This window comes from Hyperoodon ampullatus (assembly GCF_949752795.1).
Source record: "Hyperoodon ampullatus genome assembly, chromosome: 7".
NCBI classification, from domain to species: Eukaryota; Metazoa; Chordata; class Mammalia; order Artiodactyla; family Ziphiidae; genus Hyperoodon; species Hyperoodon ampullatus.
This window is the reverse complement of record NC_136920.1, coordinates 99,982,647-100,006,013: the sequence shown is the minus strand read 5'-3', so window position 1 is coordinate 100,006,013 and position 23,367 is coordinate 99,982,647. Positions and strand designations below refer to the sequence as shown.

At 38.5% G+C, this 23,367-nt stretch overlaps 1 protein-coding gene across 2 annotated transcripts in view; it reads right to left on the bottom strand.

Annotated features, from left to right (window-relative positions):
* Window positions 1-1,107: 1,107 nt before the first annotated feature.
* The window catches only part of ZW10 (zw10 kinetochore protein), a gene marked incomplete at its 5' end in the record, with an annotated part of 37,117 nt that continues 14,857 nt past the window's right edge, over window positions 1,108-23,367 (bottom strand). Inside the window, 10 exons of one of the 2 annotated variants that reach the window (XM_079708007.1) lie at window positions 1,108-1,481; window positions 5,103-5,257; window positions 7,925-8,127; window positions 8,925-9,056; window positions 9,784-9,914; window positions 10,752-10,921; window positions 12,999-13,070; window positions 15,123-15,361; window positions 18,055-18,237; window positions 19,149-19,312. In XM_079708007.1, coding sequence (XP_079564133.1) covers window positions 5,137-5,257; window positions 7,925-8,127; window positions 8,925-9,056; window positions 9,784-9,914; window positions 10,752-10,921; window positions 12,999-13,070; window positions 15,123-15,361; window positions 18,055-18,237; window positions 19,149-19,312 — 1,415 coding nt within the window. In that variant the 3' untranslated portion in view covers window positions 1,108-1,481; window positions 5,103-5,136. Of the gene's footprint in view, window positions 1,482-4,668; window positions 5,258-7,924; window positions 8,128-8,924; window positions 9,057-9,783; window positions 9,915-10,751; window positions 10,922-12,998; window positions 13,071-15,122; window positions 15,362-18,054; window positions 18,238-19,148; window positions 19,313-23,367 lie in introns of those variants that run through there. The other variant, XM_079708006.1, reaches the window with a different exon arrangement.

The window sequence follows — 23,367 nt, the reverse complement described above, 5'->3', positions numbered from 1 at the left end:
ACTATCGCGGCCTCTCTTGTTGCGGCTCCAGACGCGCAGGCTCAGTAGTTGTGGCTCACGGGCCTAGTTGCTCCGCGGCATGTGGGATCCCCCCAGACCAGGGCTCGAACCCGTGTCCCCTGCATTGGCAGGCAGATTCTCAACCACTGCGCCACCAGGGAAGCCCCCCGGGCAACTTTTGAACACCCAGAAACCATGGGATTGGGTTAGCTGGAGCAAGTGGCTGAGCAGAGGGAAGGAGGATGCAAAGGGGAAGTGGTAGTGAGTCAGCTGTCAACTGCATTTAAGATGTTTGTTCTTTAATACCCAGAGTTCAGGGGACGGGAGTGGAGTGGATACAGGCTGAGCCTGAGTGGGGAACTGAGGTTGGGGAAAAAGGGAGGGAGGCGGGCAGCTAGAGGACAACTCCTGCCGGCAGAGGAGAGGGGTGATGACAGGGGCTGAAAGAGAGATGGAAAAAGAGAAAGCTTCGCAAGAAACAACACTCACTTTTCACAGGAATGAGCCCTGGGTTTAAAATGATATGCTGTCTGCGGGCTTCCCTGGTGGCGCAGTGGTTGACAGTCCGCCTGCCAGTGCAGGGGACACGGGTTCGTGCCCCGGTCCGGGAAGATCCCACGTGCCGTGGAGCGGCTGGGCCCGCGAGCCATGGCCGCTGAGCCTGCACGTCCGGAGCCTGTGCTCCGCAACGGGAGAGGCCACAGCAGTGAGAGGCCAGCGTACCGCAAAAAAAAAAAAAAAAAAAAAAAAAAAAATGATATGCTGTCTGGCATTTGCTTCAACAATTCAGTGTGTGTTTGCGGGAGCAATGGGGCGGGGGTGAGCGGAGGCACAGGTGAAACAAGATTGGCTGTATAGGGGCTTCCCTGGTGGCGCAGTGGTTGAGGGTCCGCCTGCCGATGCAGCGGACACGGGTTCGTGCCCCGGTCCGGGAAGATCCCACATGCCGCGGAGCAGCGGGGCCCGTGAGCCATGGCCGCTGAGCCTGCGCGTCCAGAGCCTGTGCTCCGCAAAGGGAGAGGCCACAGCAGTGAGAGGCCCACGTACCGCAAAAAAAAAAAAAAAAAAAAAAAAAAAAAGATTGGCTGTATGACCACAATTGCTGGAGATGGGTGGTGGGTACCTAGGGGTTCACCATGCTATTTTCTCTTCTTTTATACATTTCCTTTTTTTTTTTTCCTAAGCTACTAGTTTCCCATCTGACTCAGAGTAAAAATAAACCAAAATCCTTCTGATGGCTGACACAGTCTTGCCCCCTCCTCTCCTGTTATATCTCTCACCACCTTTCCTCCTCCTCTCTCCCTCATTCTCTGCTATTCCTTCACCAGACACGCTCCTCCCACCTTAGGGCTTTGCAAGGGCTGGTCTCTCTGCTCAGAGTTGTCTGCACCCAGACATCCACATGGCTTACCCACTGTCTCGGCGAGGTGTCCTCTGACCATCCCATTCAGAATGTCAGCTCACTCTCCTTTCCTCCAGCCCTGGAATTCCAGAGGAGTTCAGATTTATCACCCTGTGTTTTTTTTTCCATACACTTAAAATCTTCAGACATACTATCTAATTTACTTGCTTCATGTTTATTATCTGTCTTTAGCACCAGAATTTAAATCACCAGAGAAAAATAATTTTTGTGGGTTTTTTTTGGGGGGGGCGGGGTTCGTTGAGTGACTGGAACAATGCCTGGCACCCAATAAATGTAAGTAGGATAAACGTAGGAAGTTTTAGAACCCCTTACAAAGCTGAGACAAGGGAGGGAGTAGGTGTCTTCGGCCCTGGTACTAGTGCCTTCTTCAACAGCAGGAGTAGCTAAGACCCATCCACTCCCACCTCGCTCTCTAGCACTATGCAAGAAATCTGGGGCACCCGATTCCTGAGGAGTGCAGAACTTATACATAGCTCATCAGAATCATTGCCCTCCTCCCCAAACTTGAGGCAGAGATTTCATAACATGGTTTTGAGACATCTAAGGCTAGCTCCAGTTATGTCACGTGACCTCACAAACTTCTCAACCAAACTCCTCATGACAAGGAGAGGAATTTCTGTCTAAACCGTATAATTGAAAAACTTCTCAAAATTGGGGCTTTGTAACTTTCAGGAAACTTTAGGCTTTAGTTAAATGCCTATTCTTAGGAGGAAGTTATCACAAAACCTATGTTCAGAATCAGTTCCATGATTAGGAAGAACGTGGGCCTCAAAACCCAATTTAAAAAGGCTACTTTGTGCCAAGACTTCTTATATGTGAGGCAATTTCCAAAAGCCTGATTCCTTCCTGAACTTACAGCTACCTCCTTCACTAAGAAGTCACTCCTATACATGCCTTCATTTCTCCGTGGCACAAACTAGCTGTGGAGCTTGCGCAAACTACTCCTTTGGGCCAGTTTTCTTATAACAAAAACACCCCCAGAGGATGTGTGTGTACCTCTCAGAACTTTCAGAAGATAGACATACTCTTCGGAAATCAAATAAACAATAGAATGAAACCCCAGAAAAGGCTGGGAGTCATTGCCTTAAGTGATAGCATAAGTATTTGCAGGCATGGGAAGAGGATTATCCATATCCTTTTTAACAATGTTATTAATCAAAGAATATACTGTTTGATCTATTCACAAGTGATTGTTCAGTGATATGTCACAGTTTATAATATAGATGCATGCAGAGTCTGGATGACCCTCCCGGGCTGATCAAGACCAGAATGTAAGCCCAGGGTAAAATGGACAGGCTCCCTGCTTCCATTTCCACAGACTAGGCCTAGATGCCTTGTGCTGCTCCCAGGCCTGAGGAAAGATGCCATCTGGAGGATCCCCATTTCAGAGAGAAATCCAATGCAAAACTGACCATGAATGGGTCACCAACAATTCAGGACCCACAATGTAACAGCAGCCACTATCAAGTCACCTAAGGGATTTAGGTTCTTTTTAACAAAAACTTTCCTTTTTACTAATATCTTGGGGACCCTTTCTGGAAATTCATTTCCCAGTCATTTGTATAGTTCTGGGTGTAATTTGGGAAGAGGTTTCTTCCCGTTGGCCTACAGATCCACTGAATGAGTCAAGCCTCATAAATTTCCCTTACTCACATAATCCGCACGCTCTTTCTAGAGGAAGAAGGTTCCCCTCCCATTCCATCTCGGGTTCCCTATCTGTACAGGTACCTTCAAGGTTCCTGTAAGAACTGCCAGACTCAACTCCCATGTTGCTAAGTCAGATGGCTCGTCCCTAACCAGAATGAATATCCACTTAACCACCAGCTGTCAACTGCCTTGGCCAGGGAAGAGGATGGAGTCGGCCCACTCTGTGTGCCATGACATACAAACTATTCATTAGAGGAAGGAGTCCCGAGGGATGGAGTCTACAGAGCCTCAGAAGAACTATGATGCAGTTTTCTGTGCTAATGGGGGAAGGGAAGGAGAGAGGAGTGTGCTTTTCAGTTACAAGAGATCCCACCCCCCAACTGCTCTACCTGTCAAGCGACAGGAATAGCTTCTATGAAAAAAAGAAATCTGCTATGTGTGTAACAGTCCTGCAATGCATTTATTTCAGTTCTGTTCTTAGTTCCCCATCCTCTCAATTGCTGAAAAAAGAATGCTACCTGAAATGGTGTGGATTTTCAAAAACAGGTATTTTCTTCACCTGTGAAAATGGTCCCTTCCCCCTCTCAAGAAAGACAACTACTTTGTTCTCAAAAAACTAAAGTTGGTTCAGGCAAGTCTTCTTTCTGTGCGTTCTCATAGTAGGATATGCTGAGTACAGACAGATAGGTTGTCACTAACCACAGCTGAGTTCTCTTATAAAAAGAAACCAATCTTCTTTCTAATTCATTCTTCTATGACCCCTAAATAGGTAAAAGAAAAACTAAGCAACCAGAATGTAGGGGCTGAGCTCAAACTAAGAACAAGAAGGTGAAGGAAGAATGTGTGCCAGGGATCAGGGGTTGAAGCCTAAGGAAGCAGGCCCACTGAACTGAAAACATCCTCCAGACAGCATCTCCTCCAAGGCACACAAAGATCGCACTCTTTACCCTCTTTTCACACGTGGAATTCCACATTTCAGGGTGAAGAGAGACAATCCAGAGCCCTACCGAGAATAATTTTAATAGAATATAAACCTCCAATGGCTGCAAAGAGTTAAAAACACAGAAAGTTGAGCTGAAGGATTACCCACATCCACCAAATAAAAGATTAGGCTACCAAACCCAGAGTTATCATCTCATGGCACATACATACCAAAGGAACACTGCAATTTAAAACCTTTGCCATTTGATAAGGTACAGAAACAGTAGAATTTGAGAAGACAAAAAAAAAAAAAAATCCAACCAATAAAATAGAATTTAGTCTGGGAATTCCCTGGCAGTCCAGTGGTTAGGACTCCTTGCTTTCACTGCTGAGGGCCCATGTTCAATCCCTGGTAGGAGAACTAAGATCCTGAAAGCCACGTGGCTCAGCCAGAAAAAATATATAATTTAGTTGAAATAGCAAAAAGTGCCAAAAATTTATACTGAAAGAAATGTTAAATTATCAGATAGTGTCATGAAGAAAGACGGTAAGTCATTGAGTCCTCTGTGAGGATCATAAATGTCGATAAAAAGAACGGCACAAAAGATAGGAAAACCTGATGGTCTCTTTTGTCAAAGTTCCCATGTTATTAAAGACACTCACCCTTAACTCTGAAAAGCATTATTTATTGGAAAGAAATACTGAAGGAAGTCTTCTTAATTCCTGCATTTATGGTTCCCTTGCCCTCCAAAATATATCTCCCATCTCTCACAAATTCTTTATTCTGACTCTTGGAATGACCTGGATTCCTTGATCCAAGGCCAGGGCTTATATTTTCAATGGATACAGTTCCCAGAGGGCCCTGGAAGCAACATGAAACAACGTCACCCTATAGTTTCTTATCAAGGGAGGGTGGCTAAAAAGTCAACAAATTGAGGTGCTTCATTTGACATCTTATCCTAACATCCAGTTCTTCAACAAAGCCTCATACAGGCCAGGAGGTAAGGCGTTCTTAGGTGAAATCAAACTTCCATGATATATCAGTTCACCAAAACCAATGGGTGATTCCAAGAAGTCTTTAAAGACTAATTACGCCAAGAAAGGAATCCACCTGCTCAAGACACAGCTTTCTCAGGAAGATGGAGCTATTTAATCTTGGCAAGGGCAGCTGCTCTTCTTTCTGTGTTCTGGAACAAGGCACGAATTAAAGCTTTTACTTCACTGGAAGAGAACGCAGCTGCCAAGGGCCCTTTTCCATCTGCCCACCTGCAAAATGAAAAACACAATTTCTATTTCCTATTAAGTATAAGCCAGATTTTTAAATTGTGTATTTGATCCCCATAGTGTATTTGTTTAAAATGGAAATAAAACAAATTCTGGCATTCTTCCCCTTCTTTACGAATCTACCAGTCAGTATCTTTGACATCTTCTGCTTCTTGGCTGCATTTTGTTAACAGCATAGACAGACGAGAGACCAAGTTAGGAAGATAAAACTGTTCCCCCTCATTCTATACTCACTAAGCCCGTTATGACCACATCCTCACATGGTTATATAGAGTAACGGGATCTGTAACTACTTTAAAAAGTGAACCACAGGCAACACATTTTAACTGACAAAGGATAGGTATAAAAAATACGTATGAAATCACAAACAACCCTGTAGAATAAAGGGTAAAAAATATGAATAGCTCAGAGATACAGAGAACAAACCAGTGGTTACCAGTGGGGAGAGGGAAGTGGGGAGGGGGAATTTAGAAGTAGGAGACTAAGAGGTACAAACTATGGTGTATAAAATAAGCCTCAAGGCTATATTGTACAACACAGGAAATATAGCCAATAATAACTATAAAGAGAGTATAACCTTTAAAAATTGTGAATCACTATATTGTATACCTGTAACTTAATAATATTGTGCATCAACTATACTTCAAAAAGAAAAACACAGAGTCCCAAAATAAAAAAAATATAAACAGGCATTTTACAATAGAAGAAAAATGATCACTAAAAAGATGCTCAATGTCATTAGAATTTAGGGAAATATAAAGTAAAATGACAATGAGCTACCATTTCATAGCAACTAGACTAGCAAAAATTTTAAAGTCTGATAATACCAAATACTGGTGAAAATGTGAAGCAACAGGATAAACCATGAAATATGCATCTATAAAATAAATAAGTCACGGGCAGGGATGTAACATACACATGAGGAATATAGTCAATAATATTGTAACAACTTTGGTGATGGATGGTAACTGATCTTACTGCTGTGATCTTTTCATAATGTATAAAAATATCAAATCACTATGTTGTACACCTGAAACTAATATAATATTGTATGTTAATTATAACTCAGTTTTTTAAAAAAACTATGAAATGTTTATATAATGGAATATGATACAGCAGTGAAAATGAACTGCAGCTACAGATACCTTCACGAAAGAATTTTCTGAACAAAAGAAGCAAGTTATAGAAGACTCCATTTAGGGATATGTGCAAATGTGGTCAAACTATAAAGAAAAGCAAGGAGATAAATAACACAAAATTCAAGATAGTGGTTACCCCTCTGGTGAGGACGATTTGGAAAAGTGTACATAAGGGTCTTCAAAGGTAGTGGTAATATTTTTCTTAAGCTGAGCAATAGGTACATGAACATTTATTTCACTCTTTTTCTTTAAACTGTGAATATATGTTATATATACTGTACTCTTTCATATGTATATTTTATAATTTTTAAATGTTTAAACTACACAACTGGAGATAGTTTCCGTGGTAAAAAAATTTTTCTCCATTAGTTATTATCCTTATATTTACTGAAATAAAAAATCTTCTTAGGCAGAAGAAAAGAAGCTGAGATATATCAGTATTGTAATTTTTCTCATAACAAAGAATTAATGATCATTCTTGGGCTGCAAGAGGGCCCTTTAACAGCAGAAAGAAAAATTCTTATCTGCTGCCCTCTGGAGTCTTACCTGAAGACATAACTCACTAAGGACTTGTAAATAACAAATGAATAAATCAAATTTTATACTAAGTGTAGTTAGAGGTATTTTTATGTGATTTTTTTTTCAAGCAAAAAATCTCATTTACCTTGTTTTAGAATGGATAATATTTGCTGGGAACAACTCAGACACATATAGGACAACTAGTCTAATGTAATTGGGCATCTATAATAAACCAAGCCAAAGTAGATAGACAAGTAGCTATAGGGGTGGATATGGACCTTAATGCCTATTCAGTGAGTTCCCTATACAAGGTATGCATGCTTGTTAAAAATATACCAAGACAATAATAAAAGCATCCAAGGATGTATAACTAGCCCACATCTATCCTGTTTTTGCACCGTATTTATGACCTTCACACACTCAGTATGATATGACATAGCAGACAATTACAGAGCACAGCAACATTAACTGATGGTACTGAGAGAAAACGTCATCTACTATATTTAAGAAAAGATGAATCCTTTCTACGTGTGTGGTGCTGAATCTCTAAAACTACTTTACTCCCTGTAGAAAAACTGCTGGTCAATCAAACAATGGTTTGATGCTGAATATTCTTACAGATAAAAGTCACTTCTCTGTTAACATATCAAAGCCAATCTTAAAATGCATCCACTGTTGATTAAAATGGGCAAAAATTTCCATCCAGGTGTCAGATGGTTGTACTCCTTGTAAGTGCAAGAAGTACAAGATCATATGTACAGCAGGACAAAACAACATGCTCAAGACCAAAATAACAGAAACAAGAAGTTTTTACGTTATCAAATATGAGAAAATGGTCATGAGATCCACACTATGATAGACCATGCAAAGACCCCACCTACTGCTACTCAATATGAAACTTTCCTGAGTAATATGCACTGCTCTCAATGGCACTAATACTCTTTTATAGCTGTGAAGAGATATATAAATCCTATCGAAGGATTTTACCCACCGATCCCCAATTTCTTGCAGGCTGGCTTGTAACATTATCATCAATTCTTTGAATGGCATCCATTTTGGCACGTAGACCGGAACTTCTTCTTGATATTTCTTGTTCTTGTTTTCTTCAGACAAAGGTGCAAATACTTGAGGTCCTTCATCCATCACTGTTTTGCATAAGGAATACAATCTATCACCATCTTCAGTAGAGATGTCCTGATTTTGCACAAAGGGAACACAACAGAACAGAATTGGGCCAGCTTAGTAGTAAGTAAAAAGCAGATCTTTGGTGTATACTATTCAGGGGGTCAGCCACAGCAAGATGTTTTCCAACCAATTGAGCACACCTTACTAGACACTAGATTTCATCAGTCCTGACAATACTCCTAAAGCTAGAATGACACAAAATATGTTTCAACAGATTGTCAGTAATTTAGTTTGCCTGCATGAAAAAACTCATTTCTCCAATAGAATGTGGTGCAGTTTGCTGCAAAGCAGGGAGTGTTATCACAAGGGTTTAGCCAATCTATACTTTAGAGGTATCAGCTGGCAGAGTCCAGGCAACTTTCCTGTAGGGTCACACATATAGTCCCAACCTCACCAGTGTGTTGGTAAAGTGGTACCTGCACAAGGCTGCATTTCACTTTACTAAATTAAATTATTTAGTTCACGTACATGTTAAGTATCTATGACTTCACACTTTACATTTTGGGAGCACTGCCCCATTTCCAACTTCCTCATTCATAATTTACACAGATGTTAGATGGAGAAAAAGCATAATCCTACTTTCTTGTATAGGTATGAAAGATAGAGATTAGCAAGTCTCCAGCAAAACAGAATTAAGATAAAAGTGAAAAAAATAACAGTATGATGAGTTAGACATGAAACATGAACAATTTCTTCTACCATCTGTGTTGACTAAAAATGAGACTTCAGCATCACTTCCTTAGGAAAGTGACAATCTGGAACAAGAACTGCATCTCAAGGCTGGTGAGACATCTAATGGCCCTTACCTCTAGGGCAGTGATTCTGCCAATGATCTCAGAAATTGTTGTACTGAGTAAAGTCCCCATAGCCTTGCAATATATGTTCACTGGCAGGACATCCTGCCACACAATTCCAAGTCTCTTTAGTTGGTGCAGTACCTGTCAGAAGAATACAGATATTTACATGGAAGAGAGATTGCTACAACTCACAGTTTTCTAGATTTACATTTATTGTGTGCGTGCTTGTGTGTGTGTGTGTGTGAGAGAGAAGAGGTGTTATATAACGGTGAGGTAAAGTAATCAAGAACATGTGCTTCTTGGGCTTCCCTGGTGGCGCAGTGGTTGAGAGTCTGCCTGCCGATGCAGGGGACATGGGTTCGTGCCCCGGTCTGGGAAGATCTTACGTGCCGCGGAGTGGCTGGGCCCGTGAGCCATGGCCGCTGAGCCTGCGCATCCGGAGCCTGTGCTCCGCGGCGGGATTGAATATTTCACCCTAGTGATATCTCTGCTAGATGAAAAACTGACTTATTCTGAGGATGGGAAAACTAGTAAAAAGATAAGTCACTTAGGAGAGAGAGGCATTTTTCTAAGATGAAAGCTAGTATTTCAAATTTCCCAAACCTAAGTTCATGGGTTAAATACTTGCTATGACAGACTTATTATTCCCATCACTAGTGGCTTCATGGGAAGATAGCTTCCTGTTGACTTGGTGGGGTAGGGGAAGGGAAAGATCGTAAACAAGACTGTAAAAGGCAGCCACATTTTCCAATGGGAGTTCTGGGGAATGAACTGAGCTACCTGTTACATACTCTTTGCTGCTTAACAAACAAGGTGGGGAGCATCTAAAGGAAGAGTACAAATTCCACAGGGAACAACAGCCTCCCACCTGTCGGACTGCTTTACTTGCTGCAGAATAATTGTCCTCATCGTCCATGTTTGAAAAGTTTCTAGCACTTGATAATCTTTCCAGAAGTTCTCCTTTCTGTGCCCGCATTTGGGCCAAAAAACACTCTGTCCCTATAATAAGAAAAGAGAATAAAGAATTCTAAAAGTTGTTCAATTACACAATGCAAAACCAGGGTGGAAGAGGAGAGACAAGCATGAACCAAATATCTGATTTTGCCTATTTGAAAACAACTGCTTGTTAGATAACATCATAAGGTTGCCCTAAGGTTACTAGAAACATCACTTCTAATACATTAGCCGGTCCCTCCAAGCCCACCCTCAGGATCGTAAGTCTTTTCCAACAGTTTGTCCAGAGTCAGATAAGAAAAACTGCTTATACAGTAGAAGTAACTGCTTATTTTTCTGATATATCTACACCACCTAAGGGAAAAGTCAGGAATTGAAAAGCTAAGTAAATCATATAGATTCTCTGCTTTTCTTAGGCTATCATTATTGACTTACCCCACATTTCTTTTGATTTTTAATAATCAGAAGTAAAGCTAAAGGAGGTAGAAGAGAAGGGAGCTAGTTTGAGGTTTTGCAAAAGAATAAGTACTGTCATTAGTGAGCTCTTACCAACAATGCTAACAGAATTGTCACACTACATCTTAGTAAGTGTCACTCTACTGACATAACTCTGATTTGGTGAATTCACTGCACACCAGCAATGCAGTCTGGAACACTAATGTACCATGGAATCACGTCATGCAAAAGTAATGCTTTCAAAAGACTGCATTCACTTAATAAAACTAAATAACTGGGAACACCTGCAAATTAAATGCCCTCCCACTTTCCAATACAGCTCAGGACCACCACCTAATTTCTAACTGCTGCATTCATAAATTACAAAGATACTAGTCTGATAAGCTGCATTATCAATATGCTTCCTAAATTTAAAGTATCAGTTACCAAGTCTCCTGAAGCCAGGTACAAGGTCCACAAAAGTAGTAGTGCCATCACACAGAATGGGGGCAAGACGTAATCTGAACTGATGCCCGAGGGTCAGCAAGTGGTGAGCAATATACATACAGTTGTTGAGGTGAATGGCAGCCAACTGGGGCAGTTTTTGAAGGTTCTCCCTAGGTCAGGAGGAAGCGTAGGAAAAGAAAGAAATCTCCTGTTATTGAGGTTGGGCTTGATGAAAAGCTACTCTTTTAATGTGTTTCTAGGTGTTAATCATTATCTACTGTATAAATGCTGTACATAACAAGGCATAACCTCATCACTCCCACTCCCACTTAGTCACTGAGGTTGTTCTGCCTGCATGGGACCTTATCCTTTAAAACTATCCTAGTGATTAACAAAAAAGAACAAGGGAATCAAGATGTTTACCTGTGTCAACTCTTTATACTAGAAACCTGGCATAGCTGTACATAATAATTCCCTTGAAATCTAACACTGATAAGTCTGTGGAAATACAGGTTTGCTTCCCCTTTCTCCAAGTTCCCATTTCATTTGTATAATGAAGCACTCAACTATTTTCTAATTCACTAGTTTTCAAAGCTGGCTACGGATTAGGGTCACCCGAGAAATTTTAACATAGAGACGCTTAGACTTCACCCCAAACAAATTATATCACAACCTCTGAGCGAAGCCAGGGCATTTATATGTTTTTAAATCTTCCCATGTGATTTTAAATTTTCATAAAAGATTGAAAATCACTGCTCTAATTCTTCTGCACATATTAGTCTACCTACCCAGCTTGGGAAGAGATCTTGTCTTATACCTCTGCTACATATCCACTAGCAGTCATTCAATTAATACTTCCTAGTTTGCTGATTCAATGTCAGGCTAGAATATACAAAATTGGAAACTAACAATCTAAGACAGTTGTCCTTACTTTGGGCTACACATCAGAATCATTGTAGGGCTTTAAAAAACAGAGATGTGTTTAATCTTAAACCATACCTATAAATCAAAATTTCTAGGGGTAGGGCCTAAGCAAATATATATTCTTAAAGGTCCATAAAAGAGTCTAAAATACTGCCAAAGCTGCGAACTCTAATCTAGAACGGTGGTTCTCAAAGTGTGGTCCCCTGACAAGCAACATCAGCATCACCTGGAAATTTGTTAAAAATTCTAGGCTTTACCCCAGCCCTACTGATCAGACACCTCAGGCATGGGATCCAGCAATCTGTAGTTTAACAAGGTTTCCTGGTGATTCTGATACACACTGAAGTTTATAAACCACTGGTCTAGCATAAAGTTCCCAGATCATACAATGCAGAAAAAGAGGCAAATCTAACTCCACACCAGTGTGAAAAATGTTTCTAAGCATGAAAACCCCTAAGCCAACTGTCTCTGAATCCCCAAGCACGGGGCTATTAACTGACCCGAAGATATTTTTTTTCCTTTACCTAAGTAGAAAGTGAAATAAAAGTTTTAAGCCACAGCAAAGAGAATACAAATAAAAATAATGTTTACAATAAATAAGCTGACTTTTAGGACAAAAACAATAACTGGTCCTACTTAAAAACATCTCAATTGTTCAAAAATCTGAACTAAAAAATACCACAAACAAACCGATTTTTTTCTTTGAAACCAGAGTCCTTGACTAAGGAATAGCTTTGTTGACATATTACTTAAAACATTTGTAAAAGGTATCCAAAACACTTAATTTGGATAACAGAGAGAACTCCTGGTGGCTTAAAGTTATGAGTAATTTCTCAGATTAATATTAAGAGGAACCTTAAAAAACCAAGACATTAGGTAAATACAGCTTAAGATTGCTAAGAGCGGCTGATCGACAGTTAAATAGCAATCTCTTGTGGTATTAAGTCTGCAAAGCTAAGAATGCCAAGGGAAAATGTGGGATGTTTACTGGATAGCAGTATGGAGTGATGGATGACCTTTTTGTTTTGTAACCAAATAAAGTGAGACAGTTCTGCAAGTACCTACCATCAGTAACAGGGTAAAGTCCTTTTGAGTCTTTAAATCTGTGTCACCTACTATACTGCAAGATTATAGTACCCTTATTAATTTATTAATAGATGACCAATGTCCTTTAAACATGTAACGTAAATGTTTACTGCATTTTATTGTGAATTTCAGTAACCAATTATCTTTGGTGGGAATATAAAATTACTGGTTTTAACCTGACTCACAAACATTTTAGACCTACAATGTTACACAGAAGTCAGACACAGTGGCACATACTTGTGATATGTTGGCACAACATCATGGAACAAATGGAAGATATTCCTCACTGAGTAGAAAAGTTGAACAGCACTAAAAGGAAAACACAGTTTCAACAGAAATGCAGAAGGATATATTGGCAATGAGAAAAAAAATTCAAACTCAGTGCACCTGAAGGGAGAGTCAGCAGCTAAAACTACAGCTGGAGAGAACAGCTGCCTTGGTCACTGCTGAGAACACCATTGCTCTAGATGGCATAGATTCTCAGCCGGTATTCACTAACTAGACTACAGGTCTAAAAACCTGGACCCATTAATAATATTAAGAATAGCAGCATTCAACCCAAAGCCTCTATTCCATTTATCAGTTTGTGTTCTGCCAGTACCCAGAGTACCCCTTCAGTGACAAATGGAGCTAAGCCTCGAGCAAATGTCACCTCCTCACTGACACACTGTGCAAAGGGCAAGGTATCAATAAAGGCACTCACTGGTGCTGTCGGAACCAGACTGCCTTTCAGCCTCCACTTTCCCTCCTTCTCACCCCAATGCAAGGAGATGAATCAACATTTCTGGGATAGAATCCAACCTCAAGTTTTCTTGCCCTTTAAATCTGGTCTTAGAACACCTAAAGATCATCATTAAAAAGCACTTAGGAAGAGCAAATACAAGGTTTGTGTAGCTTACTTCTACATAAGAATATCTTAAACTATGTACCTTGAATACATCACAGGAATTCCACAAATAATTTTGAAAAATTAGTCATGGTCACTATACCCCAAAACACTGTTACCACTTGATTACTATGATACCTGACTAAATTATTTCATGTTATTTTTGTTGCATGTGTTGCTGTTTGAAGTTTGATAATAGGAAAAGTGAGTTATTGTAATGTAGTTGTGTTTTTGTTTATCCTGTTAAAACTATTTTTTTGGTGGGAAGAATGTCCATAGACATTCAGTATATGAAAATATTGTTTGGTATTCTCTTAGGAAAAATTGCCTTGCATCCCTAACTTCTGGTCTGGTACATTTCAGGTGAATGCCATGTAATGAAATAGTCACTCCTATATTCTGCCAAAGGAGTGCATAATTCCTTTTACGTGTATTTTTCTTCCTACTTAGATTTAAAACTGGATGGTCTTGTGAATATAATGATTCATTAAAGTCATGGAAGTATCTTAGTGAACATGTTCTTTCTAGAGCAGAATGAAATAAAGGGGTAGGTTTGTACACGGAGATAAAAACGGAAACTCCAGAAGCCCATAGGAAGACGCAATTTAAGTCAAGCCCTAACTGAAACTGTTTTCTACTATGAGGATGAAAAGTAAAAATACTACTGCACACAGATCCAAACTAAAGAGACTTTTGTAAATCTGCTCTATAATCAACTTGGGCTACTGGCTACCATTTTCTCCTCAATTTATAAAGTTTAGGAGTATGGGAAGAGCCTACTAAACAAAAAGAGATTCAGTACAAATGTGCAAGTATATGGATTGAGTTTGGGTACCTTGAATACAATACTGATTAGAAGAAATCTTCTTGAAAGGGAGAAATCAGAACTTTGGTGCATTCCATTCTTTTCCTTCTACCTTTGGCTGCCTAAAAAACTATTATTGCTTTAAAATTAACATTTAAAATGTAAATTAATTAGGGCCTAGATTTCAAAAGGTAAAATGAATGTCAAGCTGAAGGGCCAGAGCATGCTGAAACAGATGGTACAACTATCACTAAGACCACCACCACCAATACTGATAAACATCTGAGTATTAATTTTTCCCAGGCAGCATTCTAAGTTCTTCACAAGCACTTTCTCATGTAATATCATTGAAGTCAAATAAAGTTAAAAGTAAACAAAAATTAAAGGGCTTTTTGTTAAAAAGTGATTAACAATTTTTAATGTCAAACCCATTTGTCCATACATACAATGCTTTTATTTCTCATACCTTGTTGTAAGATTGTATGTTATTGTAAATAAAAGTTAATTGTCAATACATACCTGTGTACTATACTTTTCTCTAGGGAAAGAAATATTAACTAATAAGATAAGAAAACCCAAAGAATTCCAGTTAATTTTCTTAATAAATGTCTAGTTTAGATATACATTTAACCAAGTCATTGCCATTTTCAGAGGACTCAGAACTCTGTACCATTGATCGCTGCTAGTTGTTGCCTCCAGTAAAGTCTGATAGGCGAGTTCCATTAATTTCTTCACAGATTCACTGATGCGGCATGTTGGCAAAGAAAAGGAATGTTGGTCCAATGTATTTTCAGGCTCTAAATTCATCACTTCGTTGTATGGAGTTGTGGACACTTTCTGTACTTGTAGCTTGTCATCCTCAGCAGGACTAGGTAAATCTGGCACACTTATCTTAGAAGCAGGAGTAATCTAAGAGTCAAATACAGAAACAAAGAAAATGCATTGTCCTCAGAATAATCCAAATGCAAGCATACAGTGAGGAGTAAGATACCAGTTGCTTCCATGATGATTAAGCTGTGGATCTGCAGAATAATTAAAAGATTTGAGTAAACATGGCAGGACTTTAATGACTACTCAATCCTGGGTGAAAGCACATCATAAGAAATAAGCAATCCCTTTACTGTGCCATTCTTCTAGTTCTTCTGTGCACTCTCACTCTTGGTGGAAACAGCAAAGCTGTGAAACTGGCCCAAGATTTTAGGTAAATGAAAGGACCTTCAAAAATCCTCCTTCTCAGATTAGACTATTAGATTAACACACACCAGTATGACTTGTGTTCCACTGTCATTAAACAAATCATTTCCCACCAGAAACACGTGTTGGCTTACTCAAAGAAACAACACATTCAGGCTAGCTTACACTGCTCTTAAAAACAAAATTCCAAACAAAAACCAAAAAAGCTTCCCTAACATTTACACAGAATGAAAATTCCCAGACTTGGTCAAGACTAAAGGAAAGAACACTAGGCTTCTAGTTTGGAAACATCAGTGATATTTTCTACCCTAACTTTTAACAAAGTCATTTAACCTCTCTTGACCTCAATTTTCTCATTGTAATATGACGAAACTGCACTACAATAATGGTTTTCAAACCTTGCTTCTCAAAGATGCCTCAGGGGCCAACAAAAGGAGAGATTAAGCAGGTGGAAGCAGCAGGTTCCTACTGCAAGAAGAGCAGCTCTGCTCTGCACATACTGGACCTCTATGGAAAATTTCTGACAGAAGAAGCTCCAAGTCTAATAAAAATGTTTAAGTCATCAGACTTGCCATCTGTAAAATGGTATAATAATGTCTACTTCATAGGGCTGTTATGACATTAAATGAGAATACAAACATCACAACTGGGAGAGGTGCTACTGGCATCTAGTGGGTAGAGATTAGGGATGCTACTAAACATCCTACAGGACAGGCCCCCAGAGCAAAGAATTATCTGGCCGCAAATGTCAACAGTGGCACTGCTGAGAAACTCTGATCTAGAGGAAGCTACATCATTAGGATTTGGGTACTTGGGGGGAAAATACAGTCTTATAAAATGTCAGAACTAGTTGAATAGGGAGCTCAGAGATTATCTAGTTCAATTCTGTCATATTACAGAAGAGGAAAATGAGGTCCAACAAGGTTAAAAGATTTAGCCCAGAGTCACAAAGTGACCTAGTAACAATCCTATTTATAACAAGGAGTTATAACAGAGTTAATGGGATATATACTAATTCATTTACCATATTTACTAAGTACATAGTAGTATGCACCAGGTATTTTCTTGATGCTACAGATACAACAGTAAACCAAACAGTAAAGAACAAAACAAACAGGAAAAAAAAAAAAACCCTGCCCTCATAGAGCTTATTTTCTAGAGGGGAAAAACAATAAATAATTCATATAGAATATTTACTGATAATAAGTGATATGAAGAAAAATAAAGCAAGGAAAGAGTACAGGAAATAGCGGGAGGTCACAATCTTACAAGAGTGGTCAGGAAAGGGAGCACGTCTGTGGTAGTATTCCAAGCAGGGGGAAAAAGAGGTTCAAAAGTCCTGTAGCCGAGTCGGCCTGGCAAATGAGCAGAGTGACTGAAGAGGAATGCAACAGGAGACGGAGTCAGAGGCAACAAGGGGACAGTTCACAGGAGGCCGTGCAGGCCACTGCAAGGCTACTGGGTCTTTCTCTGATTGAGACGGGAAGCCACCGGATTCTGAGCACAAGAGTGACATACGTGATATTCATGTGAAAGAAACCTGCAGCCCAGTTCCCGGTACTGAGTGCATTTCGGCTCCCTTAACAACCCAAGATTACATCAAAATGTGCTAGTATCTGTGCACCTCAAATGGCTAATTTAATATTTTACTGAAGTGGACACTATAACAGGGTACCTACCCCCAGGAAAACAGGGGATGACAGAAAGGACAGAGGGAGGAAGAGCGCAGTCCTCTCAGCAATAACAGATAAATGGCTGAGGAATTTTCTATTAAGGGATTACTTTAGTGTATGTCTTCTTTTAATCTAAGTAACACCTTACATTTGTCAAATATTGTTTTATATATGTAAGATGTTAAAAAAAATACACAGAATTATCTAAGGTCAAAGGAGTAAATTACCCTCAATGCAAATTAATTTGTCCATGGATTTGACAGATAATTGTTTATACCATACAAAGATCACATCTTTTTATTTGTTTTTATTAACTTCAAAACTAGCACCTCTATTAGCGTAAGCAATAAAGTCAACATTTCACAACAGGATATAATCTCTGGATATAACAATACCTGTCACGAAATTGTGTACTAAAAATTCAAGTGATAAAGTTGAGAAAACTCTATGGGTTGATATACTCTCTGATTTCAACAACAGTAATCTATTACATTCACGTAGGCTTTTTAAATTTATACAATGCTTTTATGTGCATTATCTCATCTGGACCCCACAATACCCTATTAAAGAGGTAGGAATTAGGACCCCTTTAAAGATGAGACAACTAATGTTTAAGAAGATTAATAACTCGCCTCAATGAGCTCAGCAACTGTCAGTGCTCTTTCACTCTACCATAATCATCGCAAAAATGAGCTGCTTCCTAATACAAGGTAACACCCTGTAACCCCCCAATACCTTCACAGTGTTGTGAATTTCAGAGGTCATTAGGTTTCTAGCTGCCACAATCACATCCTGACACTTCTTGTTAGCAAAATGAGAATTGATGTTACGGGCATATTTCAGCAAATCAGTAGTATTTCCTTTTAAAAACCTCATCTCCTTTAAGGCATTTTCAAATTCTTCAGTGGACTGTATGACCTGAGAAAGAAACGCAAGAGAAAAAAAAGGAAAAGAATCAAATACATATATGTTCCTTTCCAATACTAAAATTTCAAATCCAATGTATAGGAAAGAGCAAGGACCAGCTGGTCATTTAAGTTTTAGAAAAGACCATCAATTACTAGGTATAAAAATATTATTCATTTTTTCTAGCCTTAAATTCATTAGGAAGAGCATCTTCATTAGAAGTTTTTGACTCTGCTTAGTAAAGGTGCAAACATTTTAAAATAAATAGACAGTAGGTCCCCCCTTATCCTCAGCTTCAGTTACCCACAGTCAACCATGGTCTGAAAATATTAAATGGAAAATTCCAGAAACAAACAATTCCTAAGTTTTAAACTGTGGGCTGTTCTGAGTAGCATGATGAAATATTGCGCCGTCCTGCTCTGTCTTGCCCAGGATATGAATCATCCTTTTGTCCAGCATATCCATGCTATATACACTACCTGCCCATTAGTATAGGAAAAAACATAGTACATATGTGGTTCAGTACTATCCACAGGTTCAGGTCTTCGCTGGGGGAACTGGAACGTAGCCCCAGAGATAAAGGGGGACTACTGTGCTTACTGTAGTGTTCGAGAAAACACTAAAAAGAAGCCAAAAAGTAAAGCGTCACATAATAGCTACTATAGCTGACACAAATAGAAAAACAGCTGTTTTTCAAAAGTATCTTACTAAAGAAAACATACTTAATAACAAAACATACTTCCCCACCCAATCAAAAGGTAGGAAGCCAAAAGAGACATGAAGTCAGAGGGAATTTGCCTCCACACTTTATGAATAATTTTCTTAAAGATGTCACTAAAGAACAAAAGATCTCCAAGGTAAACAAAGGACACCAACAGGAACCTACGGTCTCTTCAAACCTTCTGTGACACCTCTGCTCTTACCTCTTCATACTGCTGTAACTTGCTGCTATTTGTTGGGATAGAATAAACCAAACAATTTTTAATGAGGCACTCGGACAAGTCCTCCCAGATCATGTCACCAAGCATCTCAGCCAATACGATCTCAGATGTTTTTTCATTTTCTAAGTCAGCATCAAGAGGCAAATCTGAATTCAAAAGAAAAAGTTTTAAACAAGAAACTCTTCACGGTCTGGACATATTCTCAAATTCCCTAGTTTTCTAGAATTCTTTAATTTTAAGATGACAGGGAAGAAAACAGCATGAATAATTCTATAGCTATCTCAACAGACTACATGGGAAAAGCATGATACACAATTATTATTTTATTTTCACTGCTCAAATGAATCATCTGCACTGTATGACTGCCTGTTCTCTATAACAATAAGGTATTAAGCCATCTACATTATAATCATCTACTGCTAATCTACAGATCTGATTATATGAAGCACTCAGAAGTTCTGCATACCAAGTTGAAACTAGTTTAGAATAAAGTCCAAGTTCTCCAATAATAAATATACTTTTTTCATCTCTGCAAAGGATCTGAGTGTTTATCCTAAGTAAAATATCAATAAACACCTTACATTATAGCATAATATCTAGCCTACCAAACAGAATACTTCAGTCTCTTCCACGGTATATTTTATGGAGGCTTTTTCTAACACATTTTGAGGGAGTTATATTTAGAATATAACATTAATTAACTAAACAATATATAAGAACCTTAAAAGAAAGTGACCATATTACCTCAGAGCCTTGAGATATCTTACAATATCTGAAGTCTAGGCCTGCACTGTCCGACATGATAGCAACCAGCCACATTTTGCTACTGAGCACTTGAAATGGGGCTGGTGTGACTGACGAACTCAATTTTTTTTTAATTTTAAGCAATTTCAAATTAAGTTTAAAAATGGAAGCAAGGGTGTGTGGTTATAATGGGTAGCACAAGGGAGCCTTGTGGTGATAGAACAGTTCTATATCTTGATTGTGGTGGTAGTTACATGAATCTACACATGTAAGAAAATTGCACAGAACTATTCACACACACAAATGAGTGCAAGTAAAACTGGAGAAATCTGAATAAGCTCTGTGAATCATAACAAAGTCCATTTCCTGGTTCTGATACTATACTATGGTTACACAGGATGCTAACATTGGGGAAAACTGGGTGAAGAGTACATGGGACCTCTGTACGTCTTTTGAATTAAAATTTTAAACTAAAAAAAAAAAAGAGGAAGTAGCGTAAAATACTTTTCTGTTAAACCCAATTTTGTTGCTTTGAAAAGACTATGCCTCACTTTAACCATCGCATCATGTAAGCTATTATGTGTACTGTAGTGCTCACATCAGGCATGTGTATCACTTCTAGTATTTCATATAAACACACCTTCGATGTAGTCAGTGTAAACAGATTCATTCCACTCGAATGACTTTGTTTTCCTATGCACCAATGTAACATTGTAATGCATTTATTTGAATATTTTGCACATACAGCACAGCTTACAATGACACCTATAATAAACTGAAAACGGTAGTAAAATTGAAATGCTTATTATCTTCACTATGATATATTTTTCTAGCTTACGAAAATGACTATAAACAAACTTTTAAATCTAAAACTAAGGTGCCTTATTGATGCAGAATCAAGTGACGGTGCAGAAGCTGGAAGAACTGGTAGAACAGTAAAGGAAAATACAGACTGGAAGAAAATATGCCACAAAGTTTACAATAAATGGCAGCTGCAGCTTGCTAAAACAGAGCAAAACAAAACTTTTCTTGCTGTGCAAAAAAATTTTTAAGATGATAAAGCAGACAATATTAAGAGAAATTTCAACAAATACATTAGGAATTTGTCAAGTTTCCTCTCAAAAAAGAATTGACAAAGTCAGTCACCTGAAATCACAATTAAATGTCCAACCAAAAATGTGATTTTAAGGGGATCTGAGCTTGTAAATTTAGCTAGCGATAAAATGACTTGGTAAAATCATTCCATACATTTTCTCTGCATGTACATTTTGGGAGCAAATTTATGCTGGTTTTTAAAAAATTAATTAGGGCACTTATCCATCTTTTGCTATTGACCAAAAGAGCTTGGTTATCAAAGGGATTATCTGTAATTTGAAGAGTACCTAGAATGTAGCCACAAACCGTATGTGCCTGATGGTGGCCTTTTTAATGGAAAATCTTTAACCTTTCAAATTTCTTCTACAACTACTTGTATGTTCAGAGTCTCTATTTCTTGGTAAATTTTAGTAATGTATACTTTCTAGAAAATCATTCGTGGCAAAAGCAAAATATGCTTGTTGTGACAAAGCCAACACCACTGAAGTTTACAAAGAAAAAGCCTAATTTTCCTCTCCATACCCACAAGCTTCTCTCTCTCTCTGTGTGTCCAAGTGACCAGAGTTAAGAGTTTGGTTTGTATTCTTCCTCCCTCACATTAATAATACACACACGCACGCATGCACACAGACACATGATATAGACTAAACTGTGTCCCCCACAATTCATATGTTGAAGTCCCCAATGTGACTGCACTCGGAGACAGGGCTCGCCTTTAAATAGGTCATAACGGTGGAGCCCTAATCCACTATGACTAGAAAGAAAAGGAGAGACACCAGGGATGAGCATGCATAGAGGAAAGGCCATGTGAGGACAGTAAGAAGGCTGTCTGCAAGGCAAGGAGACAGGGCTCAGGAGAAACCAAATCTACTAACACCTTGATCTTGGACTTCCAGCCTCCAAAACTGTGAGAGAATAAATTTCTATTGTTTAAGCCACACAGCCTGTGGAATTTTGTTATGGAAGCCCTAGCAAACTAATATAACATTCATATAAGGGGCTACTTCCTTTTTTATAAAATGGGTTCATGCCATAGATTTTACACGTAACTTTTTTATCCCTTAAAAATAGATGGTGGCCACCTCTGAGGTCACTATATCTAGCTCCACTTCAGTTCTTTTCAATAGCTGCACCATTCTTCAAATGATGCACATTCCAGTATGCAAGTATATACAGTACTCATACAGGCAAACATACACACTGTTGATATCACATAGTAAGGATTAAAAAGTGGGATACCTGGGTCAAAGTGATGTATATTTTAGCATAACTATAGAGCTGCAGATTACTTTCTAAAAAACTCACAAAAGCGATGAAGGAGACTACCCTTCCATTTTCTTACCGAAAGTGTTTCACACAGATCTTTGAATTCTGTCAACCCTAGGAGTGAAAAGTTCTACTTTGATGGTGTGATTTCCATTCCACTATTAGGGAGATTAAGCAATACATATTTTTATGTTTATTAACAACTTGCATCTTTTCTTCCATAAACTGCCTCTTCATATTTTTTACCCTTTTTCTGTTATTATGTTCTCTTTTTCTTTGGAAAAAAAATCATTTATTAGCTCCTTGTCTGCCAATGTACTGCAAATATTTTCTCCCAGTATAATATTATCTTTTGACTTTGTTTATGGCATTGTTTACCATACAGAATTTAACATTTATATGTAGTCAAATTTATCAATCATTTCCTTTATGCATTCTGAGCTTCCTGAGAATATTCAAGTCTTCTTGTAAATTTTCTTCTAACATTTTTATTGTTTTACCTTTTGCATATAGGGATTTAATTTATCTGGAATGTATCTCTGTATGAAGTACGAAGCAGGAATCTAACTTTGTCTTATTCCATATAGCCAATTTTGCTAGCACCATTATTTAATAAACTATCTGTCCACTAAACTGAAATGTGACTTTGATCAAATGGTAAATTCTCATTTATTCTCAGCTCTACTTCTGGACGCTTTTTCATTCCACTGATCTTCTTATGTCAAGAACATAGTTTTAATTATAAAACTCTCCAACTAGTGTTTTGCAAATCTTTATTAGCAAGTCCCATAAATATATTTTTTGATGTAAGCTCTAGAGTAATTAATTTGTCAAGTTGGAAAAATATATAACAAGAATCTGATTGGGAATGTATTAAATTTATACATTAGTTTGGAATGAGTTGACAATTTTTTGAGACTGTCTTCTAATCCACGATAGCCTACCCTTACTTTACGCCCTCAATAAGTTTTATGCTTTCCTTTACATGTATTCTTCCCATTCTTATTAAATTTATCTTTTAAGAATTTCATAGATTTTGTTGCCATTATAAATAAGATATCTTTCTTTTGCGGTACGCGGGCCTCTCACCGCTGTG